The sequence below is a fragment of the Somniosus microcephalus genome, chromosome 8 (genome assembly GCF_052327205.1).
Source record: "Somniosus microcephalus isolate GS21.2 chromosome 8, FLI_Smic_1.0, whole genome shotgun sequence".
Lineage (NCBI taxonomy): Eukaryota > Metazoa > Chordata > Chondrichthyes > Squaliformes > Somniosidae > Somniosus > Somniosus microcephalus.
Genome location: NC_140994.1, coordinates 157,346,002 through 157,360,999, shown reverse-complemented (window position 1 = coordinate 157,360,999; position 14,998 = coordinate 157,346,002). Strand labels below are relative to the sequence as shown.

General features: G+C 41.9%; 1 protein-coding gene across 2 annotated transcripts in view; it reads left to right on the top strand.

Annotated features, from left to right (window-relative positions):
* The window catches only part of tspan17 (tetraspanin 17), a 106,294-nt gene that overhangs the window by 79,812 nt on the left and 11,484 nt on the right, over window positions 1-14,998 (top strand). For both annotated transcript variants that reach the window (XM_085995261.1, XM_085995260.1), the window contains exons 4-5: window positions 2,233-2,403; window positions 12,365-12,490. In XM_085995261.1, the coding sequence (XP_085851387.1) occupies window positions 2,233-2,403; window positions 12,365-12,490 (297 nt within the window). The remainder of the gene's footprint in view (window positions 1-2,232; window positions 2,404-12,364; window positions 12,491-14,998) is intronic.

Genomic DNA, 14,998 nt, shown 5'->3' with positions numbered 1-14,998 from the left:
TTGGAAAGTTCCTCGGCTATCAAGATTAGGACAGTGATAGGGACATGACATAGAATGCACAGAAACAGGCCATTCGGCCCAACTAGTCATTGCTGATGTTTGTACTTCATACGCGTCTCCACCCATTCTATCTACCTCATCTCAGCCTTTCAGCATAGCTTTCTATCCTCTCATGTACTTGTATAATTTCCTTTTGAAAGCATCTGAGCTATTTGCCTCAACCATTCCTGTTCCACATTCTAACCATTCTGAGTAAAGACATTTCTCCTTATTTTGCTCTTTGATTTATTAGTAACTATCTTGTATTTATGACCCCTAGTTTGCATTCTCCCACAAGTGGAAACATTCTCTTCACATCTACCCTGTCCAACCAAGTCATAATTTTAAAGACCTCTATATCAGGTCTCCTCTAAGTCTTTTTTCTAAAGAAAAATGCTCCAACCTGTTCAATCTTTCCCAATAGCTGTATCTCTCGGTTCTGGTACCATCTTTGTAAATCTTTTTTGCACGTTGTCCAGTGCTTCTATGTTCTTTTTATAGTATGGAGACCAGAACTGTGCACAGTATGCTAAATGTGGCTTGACCATGGTCCTATACAAGTTTAACATAACTTCACTACTTTTGAATTCTGTACTCTTAGAAATAAATCCTAGTGCTTTGTTAGCATTTTTAATTGTTTTGCTGACCTGCGATGCTGCTTTTAATGATTTCTTCACCTGTATCCCTAGATCCCTTTGCTCTTCTACCCCATTCAGCTTCTTATTTTCTAAGGTGTAGGTGATATTTCCATTTTCCTACCAAAGTGCATCACCTCACATTTATCGATGTTAAAGTTAATTTGCCATTTAACTGCCCAGTCTTCAAGATGAATTTAGTGGGGTGTGGTAGAGATATTTTTACCAAAGGAGATCAAAATTGGATAATTAAAGGAAGCTGAGCTTAGGAAGCAGCAGGAATAACAGGATGAACATAATCCATTCTACTTTTAGATCAGAAATGGAAATTGTAATGAGAAAAGCAGAAGGAGGAAGAATTAGAGAAGTGAAATTTCGGTGTCGATAAGAATCAAAAGATGGAAATGGACATGGACTGAATTGAGATTGGAGGAGATGTCAAAAAGTTGCAGGTTAAATCAAGAAGGGGAAACCCCTTCAACATCCTAATCTTGACTATTGTAGATAGTGCTTTTTGAAGCACTTAACCATTCATTGCCTTGACCCTGAACACATTTTGAAGGGAATTTTTTTGTAGCCCAAGAAAATTGTCATCTTGTCATTCTGCTGCCATTTCTGGTTACATTGGCATGGTTACTAGGGTCCAATAGGTCATAGTTACATTGCTGATTTTTTTCCCTCCATCACCTGTTTTGCTTTTACTAACTTTTGTTCAGTGCCCCATTAGTCCAACGTGGAATGACCTGGTCGGTTGCATGCTATTGGCAACCAATTAAGTTGCTGGAAAGTGACACAAACAAAACTGTCACATAATCTCTATTGACCAATGAGATTGTCAAAAAGTGTCTGTAGCATTTTAAAGGTCACTCATTATTTTGGGTAATGAAATTTTCAAACACCAACTCTAACGATGCAAAAGGTCACATAATTACTATTGGCCAAAGAAATTGCTCAAAAGAGATAACACCATTTCCCCCCTTCCTGCTGATAAAATTGAGTTACGATGTATGCCAGGTGGTTTTATTAGCAGGGGCCTGAAACTGCTATCAGTTCTATAGATTGGATAAGTTACCCTTTTAACATGTGGAAATGCCAACAAGATGAATACAGCATCAATTTATAATTAAAAGAAAAGCATTTTAAAAGTATGGGGGCTAATATTTGAAATAGATTATACTATTTTTTAGTTTACATTTATATTTACAATTCAGTAAATACTTTTTAATTAGATTTAGAATAATTTGACAATTTCCAAAATTAGCTCTTTGAACACATGGGAAAGGAGGAGGGGAAAGGGAGGCAGGCAAGGAGGATTTTTGTGAACTTTGTTAATTATCCTAATTTTGGGGACTAATTACAGCATGTGTTTATTTTCTCTTTCAGTAATATATCAAATACATTAAAAAAAATTGTTGGTTATAAAAAAAAATCCAGATATTCGGACATTTTGAAAATTTAATTGTGAAAATGATGTGCCAGCTGAGAAAACATGCCACACTTCTGAATTTACATTATATTTTGGTGTAAGGTGCAATGTATTAAAAGTTTTATTTTTCAGTTTTCAGTATTTTTGGGTCTAATTTTCTTCTTGGAGTTGACGACGGGGATACTAGCATTTGTCTTCAAGGACTGGATCAAGGACCAGCTCAATTTATTTATCAACAAAAATGTTCAAGCTTATAGGGATGACATAGATCTTCAAAACCTTATTGATTTTGCACAGGAATATGTAAGTAAATTGAATCATCTGTGTCTTAACAGGGTAAAATTGCTAAATAATTTCAACTAAACCTTAGAAGTGGGCAGTTGAAATAACATGGTTACATATAGGAGGCAGCAATTCCACCATAATGAAGAGTTTTTATTTATACAGTGCTTCACAGCATGTATGGAGACAACATAGGAATTATCTTAAAATTGGTTTGACTACTCTCTTTCCCTTCCCACTTGTATATGCAGCTACTGTAATAAAAAAAAAAGTTGTTGGAGATGAATTAACAGGGTTTTATCTCAATATTTTCAATTTTATATTACTTAACTTTCCTCGCATTTATAATTATTTGTACATTGGAGGAAGTAGGTGTTCCTGTGTACAATTGGCCTTTCACTTACATTTCACACATGGGATTACAGACAAAACTGATGGTAAAAATCTATTGGCTGTGGGAGCACAAAGTTGAGTGATTTGGAACAGGTTCAACCTAATTCCTAGTAGGTAGTTTAGACCTGTCCAGTTGTGAGTATATATTCCTACCCTCATTTGGAGAGGCTTGAGGATGTTCTGCATAGAAAATGGATAAATAAATCACACTGGTAAAGTGCAGGTGCTCTTCTGGGATTGGGTTAAGGCAAGTTGCTGGAATAGAGCAGAGGAAGCTTTGCTGTGCTTCTGATCCATGTTATTCCTGATCTGGGAATGCATGATGCTAACACTTGCTATACAGAGTACCTAGCACTGATTTATGCCAAAGAAAAAAATGTAATGCATATCAATCTGCAAAAAAATGTAGTAATTGTATTTATATATACCAACTGTTTTTCAAAACCTAAAGCAAGACATTTTCTTGATGGCCACATAAGTAAAGGCACTACTTGGTCTAGTATTAAACTATACAAGCTAGAAGGTCCCAGATTCAATTCAATGGCCAATAATAGTGAATAGTATAGTCTGACAAGAGAAGGTAAATATTACAATGTAGTGGTGGTGTTGGTTGAAGGTTAGTGTGTTTAACTTTTCAGGTGCCCTTTATATCAATTTGCAAGTCCATACAGTGTCAGATTATAATAATTTTTCTGGTCTATTTTGTTTTATGTTTGCCGTAAGCACTGTATCAAGAGATTTTCATACCTGGACCTTATGGAGTATGGATAAGTGTTAATGTTGTGCAGTTCTAATTTAATCTGAAATTGTCAAATGTGCTAGAGTCTCTGAAGCTTCTATAAATAGGCACACTGGGATATGTTTTTTATATAATAATGTACTTTAGCTATTTGGTTTCCTTTCACAGTTAACCATCTTCTCAAATCACTCTGGTAGTTTATTGCTGACATTTCCGCCCATGTTCTTGGGGTCTCTCTGCTTCTCACTATACCTTATTCATATCAACGACCTCCTTCACTCATCCAACTCTATTCACCCTTTTACTGATGATTCCATTCTCCATAGATTGCACATTTCCAGTCCTCTTGTAGTACAATGATTGAATCACACTACATCTAGCTCTAGCTCTGCATGCCCCTCAGTGGAGCATTGACAATCTTGATCCTTTGTTATTCAAAGACAGTTTCTTCATGTTTATTGATTAATTCACAGCTTTTATGTTTGGCTCCATCCTTCGTCTTTCTTCATTCATTGACAATCTTGCTTATACTATTTACACTCAAATGGAACTCCCATATCTGCTCCAAGAAGCTCAGTTTCCATTTTCATTACAGGTAGACTATCCTTTATCCGAAAACCTCGACCAGCCGTGTTTCGGTTTTCGGAAAATTTCGGATTTCAGAAGGTATTTGATAAGACTGGGAAATTTGTCGGGGGTGGGGGTCGGCCGGGGGGTCGGGGTCGGGGTCGGCGGGGGGTCGGGGGTGGGGGTCGGGGTCGTGCGCACGACTTACGCTGAACGAAACCTTTCGGTTTTCAGAGGATTTCGGTTTTCGGAAGTGCGGATAAAGGATACACTATCCCTTATCCGAAAGGGCGGGGGGTCGGGGTCGTGCGCACGACTTACGCTGAACGAAAAAACCTTCGGTTTTTAGAGGGTTTCGGTTTTCGGAAGTTCGGATAAAGGGTAGTCTACCTGTACAAGTATTTACTTTTCCTCAATAACTCTGACTCTCTCTAAAGCCCAAGTCTAAGCTTTGAACACTGCTCTCCTATCTGGGAGGCTTTTCTAGCACCTCTCTCACTCCTGGGCCAGATACAAGGAAAAGATTGTTTGTCGCTCGCCTTTATCTTCCACCCTCACTCTAGTCTTTATTTTATCATTACTGCTATGGTCAGTGATCTTGAACTTTTGTTATTTATAAGCTCCAAATAAACCATCTTATGAGCTCCTGCTCCTCTTCCCTCGATCCTTACTTAAAAATCAGCATTCATCAAGCAGTCTCCTCTAACTTTCCCTGGACTGCACAACTCTACTTTCAGTCTGTCTTTCCTTCTTTCTGCAATCTTCAAGCTTTTTAAAATTCAAGATTGACATTGTATAATCACTACTTTCTGGTTGGCCCAATCTCTCTTATTCTGGTGATGTTCTATACCATGGGTCTTGGTCTTTTGTTGCCTCTTATTAAACTGAAGAAGAAACAAAATTTCCTAAATTTTTAATGCAAACCCTGGTTAGACTGCCTATTCAGACTTTGGGGGTCCATATAAACTGTTAGCTTTGGCTCACTCCGTTTAAGGTAGGAGGCTTCCACAGCCGAGATTGTCATCTGCTCTCTTTATTTCAGGATTAGTACACAGTGCAGTAGACCAGAGGAGAAGAAAAAGGGGGAAAAAAACTGCACACTTATTCTGGCTGTAATTTGAGAATAATAGTTTTTTTTTCTCTCCCTAATCAGGATGAGCATTAACTTGTATACTCAATTGAATTTGATTATTTCAGTGTTGTGATATTAACCATTAGCAATGAATAGCCCTAGGACACACCTTGAAACTAGATTTTAGACCACACAGTGTCCTAGTTATCACCTAGAAGTTTCAACTGAGCAAGCTCACATGGGAGTCGGTTGTTTTTAAATTTGTGAAACTGAAAGATTAGCATTTGAAAAATGCTATACTGTTGCTTACTTTTCCTGATATAATTCAGTGATCCAAACTATTATGAGATATAGCAACTGTTGCACCTGTTTCTTTATACATTTTGAAACCCTCAGTAAAAGATTTCCTAGTCACTTGCACTTCATATTCAAGACATACAATTTCTTACCTGTGTTTTATCTTGTAATGGTTTAATTCTGAAGTAATGAAATCGTCATGCAATGTTCCTAACCAAAAAAAGTAGTAGCTAAAGAATTGGTCCTTATTTTGAAAGGTTTTCACAAGTTATCCAGTGTAGTGTATGTGCTTTAAGTCAGAACTACTTTTTACAGCTCCTGTATACTGTAGTACCGGCAGTAACCACACCGGTATATAAGCTGTGTGCATGCCTCTGTATTCCAGTCTAGAGATGACCCTCCTCCAGTAAAGACCTGTTGTTTGTTTATGTACAGCATCCGTGTAATTCTTTATCCACTGAACCACGGATCTAACAGTGGCGACGAGGGTTGATGCGAATCTACCTGCAACATTAAAAAAAAAAATAGTCGAGTCCAGGAACACGGGCGTCGACCGCGAGCAACCGCCCAGCAGTCAGGCAGAGATCCAACTTCGCTGGGGAGGCTGTGGAGAGCTGGGCTTGGTTCCCCAGCCACAACGAGCAGTAAGAGACCAACAACCGGTCCAGAGCAGACCCTTCCCGAGCAGCGGCGGCTGGAGCTGACCGACGGCAGAGAGAGAGAGAGAGAGCCGGGCAACGTCGACGGGGTAAGAGAAAGGGTGAAGAGAGCAGGGCGCAGCCGGGGGTTGATCACCAAGCGGCGTCGAGGAAAAATACTGCAAACCGGAGAGAGAGAGGGTAAGAAACTGCCGGGTTCTAGACTGAGCGGCGTCGACAAATATCAAGAGAAGAACGCGCAGAGCACAGCTAAGGATCACGGGCTGATCAGGGTCCGCGGGGCGAAGGAAGGGGAGACGCCATTGAGAAGCGGGGAGAGTGCGGGAGGCGCCATTGAGCCGCGGAGAAGAAGGAAGAGAGCGGGAGACGCCATTTTGCGAAGCCGCAGCAGAAAAGACGGGCGAGCGCGGGAAGGAAGGAAAGCACGGGAGAAGCCATTTTGTGCCAGCGGAGAAGAAGGGGAAGCGCGGGAGGCGCCATTGGGGATAGTTAACGCACAACCAAGGATGCCGAAGAGTGGCAGTATCTCTACGTTCGACAATGAAGTCGAAGATTGGGCGACATATGTGGAACGTGTTGAGGTGTACTGCAGGGCGAATGAAGTGCCAGATGCTAATAAAGCACTGGTTCTGTTAAATTCCATGGGTGCAAAAACTTATGGGTTACTGCGAAATCTAATAACCCCAGAGAAGCCGGTAAACAAGGATTTTGGAAGCATAGTAGAAATCCTACAGGACCACTTAAGCCTCACACCGCTGCTGATAGCAGAACGATTTAAGTTCCATAAAAGGAACCAATACAAAGACGAAAGCAATGCCGAGTACCTAACGGAACTGCGCAAGCTATCGAAACACTGCCAGTTTGGAGCGGGACTAGCAGACACGTTAAGGGACAAGTTTGTGTGTGGGCTACAAAGTGAAGGAACCCAGAAACGGCTTCTATCAGAAAAGGACCTTACGCTGGACAAAGCTTTCAATATGGCAGTATCACACGAAGCAGCCGCAAGGGGCGCTGCAGAGATACAACGGAGACCGCAAGAATACGGCACCAACGAAATGACCTATGGAACAGGGAAGTGCTATCGCTGCGGCAGAACAACACATGACCAGAAAGATTGTTGCTTCAAGGACCAAGTGTGCAGACAGTGTGGGAAAGCAGGACACATAGCAAGAGTCTGCAGGTCTGGGAAGAAAACCAACAGTAAGAAATCTCCACAGTAGAAGTACAAAAAGGTACACCAGGTGATGGACAGTAGTTCAGATGAACAGAAAAGTGACACAGACTCCAGAAGCAAGGAGCTGGGTTGTCTGAAACTACATAATGTAACCGAAATAGAAGATCACCAGACTATCTGGGTTACACTCAAGATAGACGGAGTCCAAGTGGAAATGGAATTGGAATTGGACACAGGGTCAGCTCCAACAGTTATAAATCAAAGAGACTACAAGCGGCTATTTTCACACATACCCTTGAAAGCTACAGAGGTTGTCTGGAAGACGTATACGGGGCAAAAAGTCTACCCCAAAGGAAAAATAAGGGTGAAAGTGACATATAAAGGCCAGGAAATACCTAAAATGGATATATATGTATTGCCAAATGGAGGACCACCACTGCTAGGACGTGAGTGGATCCGGAAGATACATTTAGATTGGCATTCCATACAGGCACTGAAGGTGGAGGCCAAAAAGGATGACTATGTCACACCTGGACGACTGTCAAAAATCCAGGAGGGACTAGGAACACTAAAAGGAATAACAGCAACAATTAAAATAGAGGATAATGCAAGCCCAAAGTTTCTGAAGGCCAGACCAGTGCCTTATGTGATCAGATCAGCGGTTGAAGCAGAGCTGGAAGGGTTGGAACGTTCAGGAGTACTGTCCAAAGTGGACTGGAGCGAGTGGGCTACACCCATCGTCCCTGTAATGAAGAGGTCGTTGAGTAATATGCCTGGGGCACCAAAGAAGGTCCGCATCTGTGGGGATTTTAAGGTGACAGTGAACCCGGTCCTTCACATGGTGCAATATCTGCTTCCACGAATTGAGGATATTTTCGCCTCGCTATCTGGTGGTAAACGCTTCACCAAAATTGATCTAGCCCAGGCGTACTTGCAAATGGAGGTAGAAGAAGCTTTGAAACATTACCTTACAATCAACACCCATAAAGGTCTCTATCAATACAACCGGCTGGTGTTTGGAGTAGCCTCGACTCCGGCTATCTGGCAAAGGGCGATGGATCAGGTCCTGCAAGGGATTCCAGGGACCCAGTGTTATTTGGACGACATCTTGGTCACGGGCGAAAATGACGGTGATCACCTCGCTAACTTGGAGAAGGTGCTCGCCAGATTAAAGGAATATGGGCTACGAGCTAATCGCCACAAGTGCGAGTTTTTCCAGAAACAGATCTCGTATTGCGGCCACGTCATCGATGAAGAGGGGGTTACATAAGTCCCCTGACAAGATTGAGGCAGTAGTCAAGGCTCCAGCACCGGAAAATGTGTCACAACTGAGGTCGTTCCTCGGGCTGGTAAACTATTACCAGAAGTTCTTACCAAATTTGTCTACGGTACTACACCCGCTGAACACCCTACTGCAAACGGGTACCATGGGAGTGGGATGATGAACGTAGACGAGCTTTCCAGAAGTGTAAAGAATTGATCACATCAAAAGAGGTGTTGGCCCATTTCAACCCAGCACTACCAATTCATTTGGCATGTGATGCATCACCCTACGGCATTGGAGCGGTGCTGTTGCACAAATTCCCAGACGGGTTGGAGAGGCCAGTGGACTTTGCGTCTCGGTCACTAACCTCTGCCGAGCGCAACTACGCCCAGATTGACAGGGAGGCCCTCAGCCTAGTATGGGGAGTAAAAAAATTCAACCATTATCTGCATGGGCAGAAGTTCACCTTGCAGACTGACCACCAACCACTTGCCTCCATTTTTAATCCTAAGAAGGGCGTGCCAGTAATGACTGCACAGCGGTTACAAAGATGGTCCCTGTTTCTAGGGGCGAATCAATATGAAATAGAATATAAAGGCACGAAACAGCATGGGAACGCTGATGAGCTATCGCGCCTGCCACTGCCTACGGTGGAGGAAGCACCAGCAGTGGACCCTATCGAGATATTTTATTCGTCGAAAATTGAACGATTGCCAGTAACAAACGTGGATATAGAGAAGGAGACCCGCAATGATCCGACGCTGTCACGGGTATATGAATTGACGATGAGGGGATGGCCAACACATGGCGACTCACTGTTGCCAGCATTCTCATCCAGAAGAGAACAGCTGTCAGTATGCCAGGGGATAGTGATGTGTGGATCCAGAGTGGTGATTCCACCCAAGTTAAGGGAGAGAGTGCTAAAGGAGCTACATGAAGGTCATCTGGGGGGAGTGAAAATGAAAAGCCTTGCTAGGGCTTATGTGTGGTGGCCGGGAATCGATCAACAAATCGAAGACCTAACTAAGAGCTGCTTAGGATGCCAGAAGGTCCAAAATGCACCACCACATGCCCCTCTACACCCATGGGAGCGGCCCTCCTCTCCATGGCAACAGGTGCACATTGATTTCGCTGGTCCATTCATGGACCCAATGTTCTTAATAGCAGTGGATGCTCATTCAAAGTGGCCTGAGGTGATAAAGATGTCTTCAGCCACTACAGAGAAAACGATTGCAGTCCTACGGACCATATTTGCCAGAAACGGTTTGCCAGAGCAGATCTGCTCTGATAATGGACCACAGTTTGTGTCCGACGAGTTCCAAAAATTCATGAAAAGGAATGGGGTAAGGCATTACACATCCGCCCCGTATCATCCAGCCACCAATGGATTGGCTGAGAGGTTCGTACAAACCTTTAAGAAGGCGATAAAGGCCATGTGTGACGAGGAAATTCCACTACAGCATAAGATGGACAATTCCTTATTAGCCTACCGAAACGTGACACATGCAGCTACCAACCAGACCCCGGCCACGATGTTCTTTAACCGAAGGTCGAGATCTCGTCTGGACTTGCTCAGACCAAATGTGCGAAGAAATGTTGAAGACAAACAATTCCAGCACATCAACGAGAAGCCGACGAGGAGCTTCAATGTAGGGCAACCAGTCGTGGCCCGTGACTATCGAACAGAGAAGTGGCAACCCGGAACGATATGTACAAGGCAGGGGCCATTAATGTACACAGTGGATGTCGGGGAGAACATTGTGAGACGCCACGTCGATCAGATCTTAGCGTCACAGGAAGGCGTCAATCCCATGTCTCGAGTACCTGGGGATGAACCTGACATACCGGTAGCATCTACTTCAGACCCAGTAGCAGTGGAACCCGATGAACTACCCGATGAAAAGGGGTCAGAATCGCCTCTGCACCAAGAACAAGAACCTCCGGAAAGGTGCTATCCCGAAAGGGTCAGGAAGCCGCCCCGAAGACTGAATCTATAAATGGACTTTTTGTTGTTTAATGTACATGTAAAAATGTAATTGTTATTTGAATATTAAGGGGATATTATTAATCTAAAAAGGGAGGAATTGTAGTGTATGTGCTTTAAGTCAGAACTACTTTTTACAGCTCCTGTATACTGTAGTACCGGCAGTAACCACACCGCATGCCTCTGTACTCCAGTCTAGAGGTGACCCTCCTCCAGTAAAGACCTGTTGTTTGTTTATGTACAGCATCCGTGTAATTCTTTATCCACTGAACCACGGATCTAACATCCAGTCCATCCAAATACCAAGTATATGATACAAACTTAATTAGAGCTAAAGGTCACAGTGCAAATGTGAATGGAGATTTACTCCTGAGCAAGTTACGAATTGGCAGCAGCATTGCTACAAAAAGGGATAATGCATATTTGTTACAAGCAAAATTTCTCAAGAAACCTATGCAAATATAAATATTAAGCAATATGCAGGAAGACATCTAAAATGTTTGGCAGTTGTGCTGAACTTTGATACAGTATGTCAGTCAATTGTAAGAAATATGCCAGATTAGGCAAGCAACATTTGAGTTCATTACAAACAAATGTCCTTTTGCGTTGAATCTAAAATGTTTGATGGGTTCTAACACCGATTGCATGCTTCAATAAAAAATGGAGCAGTCTACGTGTGGAAGAATATGTGGGTTGCATTGGTAGTTCAATTTGCTGATGAAGTAAACTGAGTTTAGAATAAAATAAGTCAACTTCGATGTGTAAATATGTACAGGATGTTAGTGAGGGCTGGAAAATGCTTTGACTTTATTCATTGTCAATGTTTTCATAAATTTGCTGATATCGCCTGTCCTTGGTTGGTCTCCTTTTTAAAAAAATCACAAAGACTACACTGTTCTTGTCCTTTCCTGATAAAAGCCTTGATGGAATTTCCTGTTGGGGATACAAATGCCTAGGCACAGATAGTTATATTACACTGAGATGAAATGTTACACAAGTCATGCAGTAGTGCCTGTGATTTGTAGTTTAAGATGTTCCTGTTACTCGGTTAGTAAATTGAAATGACTCGGGTAGAGGGGAGATGATGGAGTGTTAAAGTCACAATGTCGTGTACTACTAAAAATAAAAATTGCATTGTGAATTTCCACATACAGTACTGTGTTACTAATTACAGCTATGCGATTGTGGAGAAGTTATTGAACAAAATCGAGACATCCCTTCACAATGGTAGTTTAAAGTGACAGTAGTGGAGACTTGGAAGTAGGTTCCCTTGTTTGCCTTATGGGTTGGGGATGGTGCATAGCATGGGAAGACCCAAGAAAGTGGAAAAGGAGGGAAGACTTTGTAAGAGTGCTGCCTGCAGCAAAACTGATTTGTGGGGGGAGAGGAATGGTTTAAGTGCTATCAGGAGTTCGGGCTACTAGATAGGTTTTTTTAATGTTGCTTTTAGTTTCTCATGCTACAAGAAATATTATTTTTTTCCTTAGTGAGAGTACCTTACATGTGGCACTACGTCCTTCATGATAAACAGCTTGCTACATCAGCAACTCTGACATAAGCTTCATCAGATTTTTGCTAATTTACTTATTAGAAGATGAAGAGAATTGAAAGAAACGGACTCTTTAAACACTAGAGTACTGTGGAGATAATGTACAAATTTCTAGCAGTACCTTTTGTCTGAATCAGGCTTTATGTTTGACAGAATTCAGGCCAGCTGTATTTATCGTGTATCTGTACTGCACTTCAGTGCCATCATATTTCAAGGATGGCATTGCAGTCTGATGTTTACATGGAGCTAACATTTCATTTTTATTTTGTCTTTTATTATTTTAGTGGTTGTGCTGTGGTGCTCGAGGACCCATCGACTGGGACCTAAATATTTACTTTAACTGTACAGATTTCAACCCAAGCAGAGAGCGATGTGGTGTTCCATTTTCTTGCTGTATCAAAGACCCTGCGGTATGAATACTTTATAAATTTGAGGTTAATTGTATTGTAAGTAGATTATAGCTAAGCTTGGTGGAACAGACACTGCTTCCTTGAAGTGGAAAATGAACTGGGGATTAAAAGTCTTTACAAGATCCAAGTTCTTGAACTTTCAACCTTGATAGTTGATCATGGCATTCTGAGTCTTTGCATGCGTGTTGCTCAAAGAAAAAGGAATGCTGTAATACAGGCAGCTGTTGTAGGTACTTTCAATTTTTAGTCTTCCAGTATAGTAAATTGTCCTGTTCCACTAGACTAAAAGTTAGAAATCACTGCTACAAATGACATAATTCAAAAAATAAAAGCACTTTGACATGGAAGAAGAAATTACATAGAAACATAGAAGATAGGAGCAGGAGTAGGCCATTCGGCCCCTCGAGCCTGCTCCGCCATTCAATGTGATCATGGCTGATCATCCAAATTCAGTACCCGGTCCCTGCTTTCTCCCCACACCCCTTGATCCCTTTAGCCTTAAGAAATATATCCAACTCCTTCTTGAATATATTTAATGAATTGGCCTCTACTGCCTTCTGTGGTAGAGAATTCCACAGGTTCACCACTCTGGGTGAAGAAATTCCTCCTCATTTCTGTCCTAAATGGCTTACCCCTTATCCTTAGACTGTGTCCCCTGGTTCTGGACTCCCCGACCATCGGAAACATCCTTCCTGCATCTAGTCTGTCCAGTCCTGTTAGAATTTTATAAGTTTCAATGAGATCCCCTCTCATTCTTCTAAACTCCAGCGAGTACAAGCCCAATCGACCCAATCTCTCCTCATACGTCATACCTGCCATCCCAGGTATCAGCCTTACTTTATTGGACGCTGTGACACCATTTTTGATTGATGTCTACTCTGAAATTTTGCAGTGGTCATGTACTTAAGATAGCATGTTAGTCTTTTGCTGCTTTCAACATTGAGTTCAAACAAATGGTCTTTAAATCCTGATGAGGAACAAAAAGTGAAATTTGGAAATTGCAGAAACTTTAACTGGGGCATAGTGTTCATCATCCAACATTTAAGTTCTGTCTGTACTTGATAGAATTGTGTTTTCTTTACTATGGTAAAGCCTGTACTGGCTATTTTATACAATGGCACAAATCCTTGATTTGTTTGATGGAATCGGTTTATCTCCTAACATGCTTTCATGTTAGACAGAAATAGCATTGTAAGGTGTGCTTGTGGCTATGTATCAATCAAAAGATGGGATATATTGCAAAGGTTGTGACCAATGTTCCCTGTAATTTTTTTCGGCGCCACATGGCCCCTTCAAAATACCTTGCATGCCTGGTTTTTGCATTGAAAAGCTGGCTGCATGAGATCCCTGGAGCGCCGCGTGGCCACGCAGCTTAAAGGAAACATTGGTTGTGACCTGTGCAAATACTGCCTGAAAGATTCCTCAATCTTTTATGCTGATTCTGCAAAACCTCCTTCCAAAATCCTCTGCCGTTCATTGGCCCGGATTTTGCGGTGGGTAATGACGGCAAACTGTCAGAGTTAGCCATCATTATCCCTCTGAAATTGACAACTTCAGGAAAATCCTGAAGCTGCGGTCAGTCATTCACTGCTCCGACGCTGGCTGCGCTGTGGACCCTCCTCCCTCCACCGCCCCCCGCCCCCCCCCCCCCACCCCCACCCCCCACAGCCGGCAATCCATGAAAACAGTGGAACTGACAAAACCTTGAGCTTTTCCGCACTAATATCGCTGTTAAATACCGCATTAAATGTTGAGCTTTGTTGGAATAGGTGTAACGGGTTTTAACAGCATATTGACCGCTTTAAAAAAAAAAAAAAAGTGCTCTGGTCCTGAAAAAATAATTTTTATTTGTGGAGTTTGATTTCTCCATTATGATAAAAAATTACAATTTTTTAAAAGCTTGCTCATGATATTTCAACTACTTTAACACCATGTGCCTGTCCCAATCTTTATTTTGATGCCTAACATTTTTAAAAAGTGGATAATCAGTACTGTTTCATTTCCTGGTTTGCGGTATGTGCGAATTCTTCAGTGTGATTTGCTGCTTAGACAGCTTGATGCATCGCTGCTGCACTACGCTCAGAATGCCCTATTGACAGCACTACAATCAATTACACGTTGAGAAAGCTAAAGTTTTTGCCAGAGATCGTGAGATCTCTGTGGGCAGCTTTCTTCGAGGTCAGCAACGAGCTGACCGCAAATTACAGACCACTAACATAGCCTTGCCCTCCCCCATGAAAAATTGCAGATCATATGAATTTCTTGAATTTACAGCAATTCTGAACGGGTTGTAAATTTACGCATAAAATTTTAGGTGCAACAGGACCCAGTCATATTTCTGGTGCTTTATGGCAATTTTTATTTATCAAGGCACTTTCCTTAGGGCTCTAATTGTTTGCATTGATTTCCACTTGTTTTATGCTTTTTTTTATGTTCCAGTGTATGTTAATGAGATTCAGGAAATTCTGGCATAACTCGTGAACCGGAAGATCGCTGTAAATTTCGGCA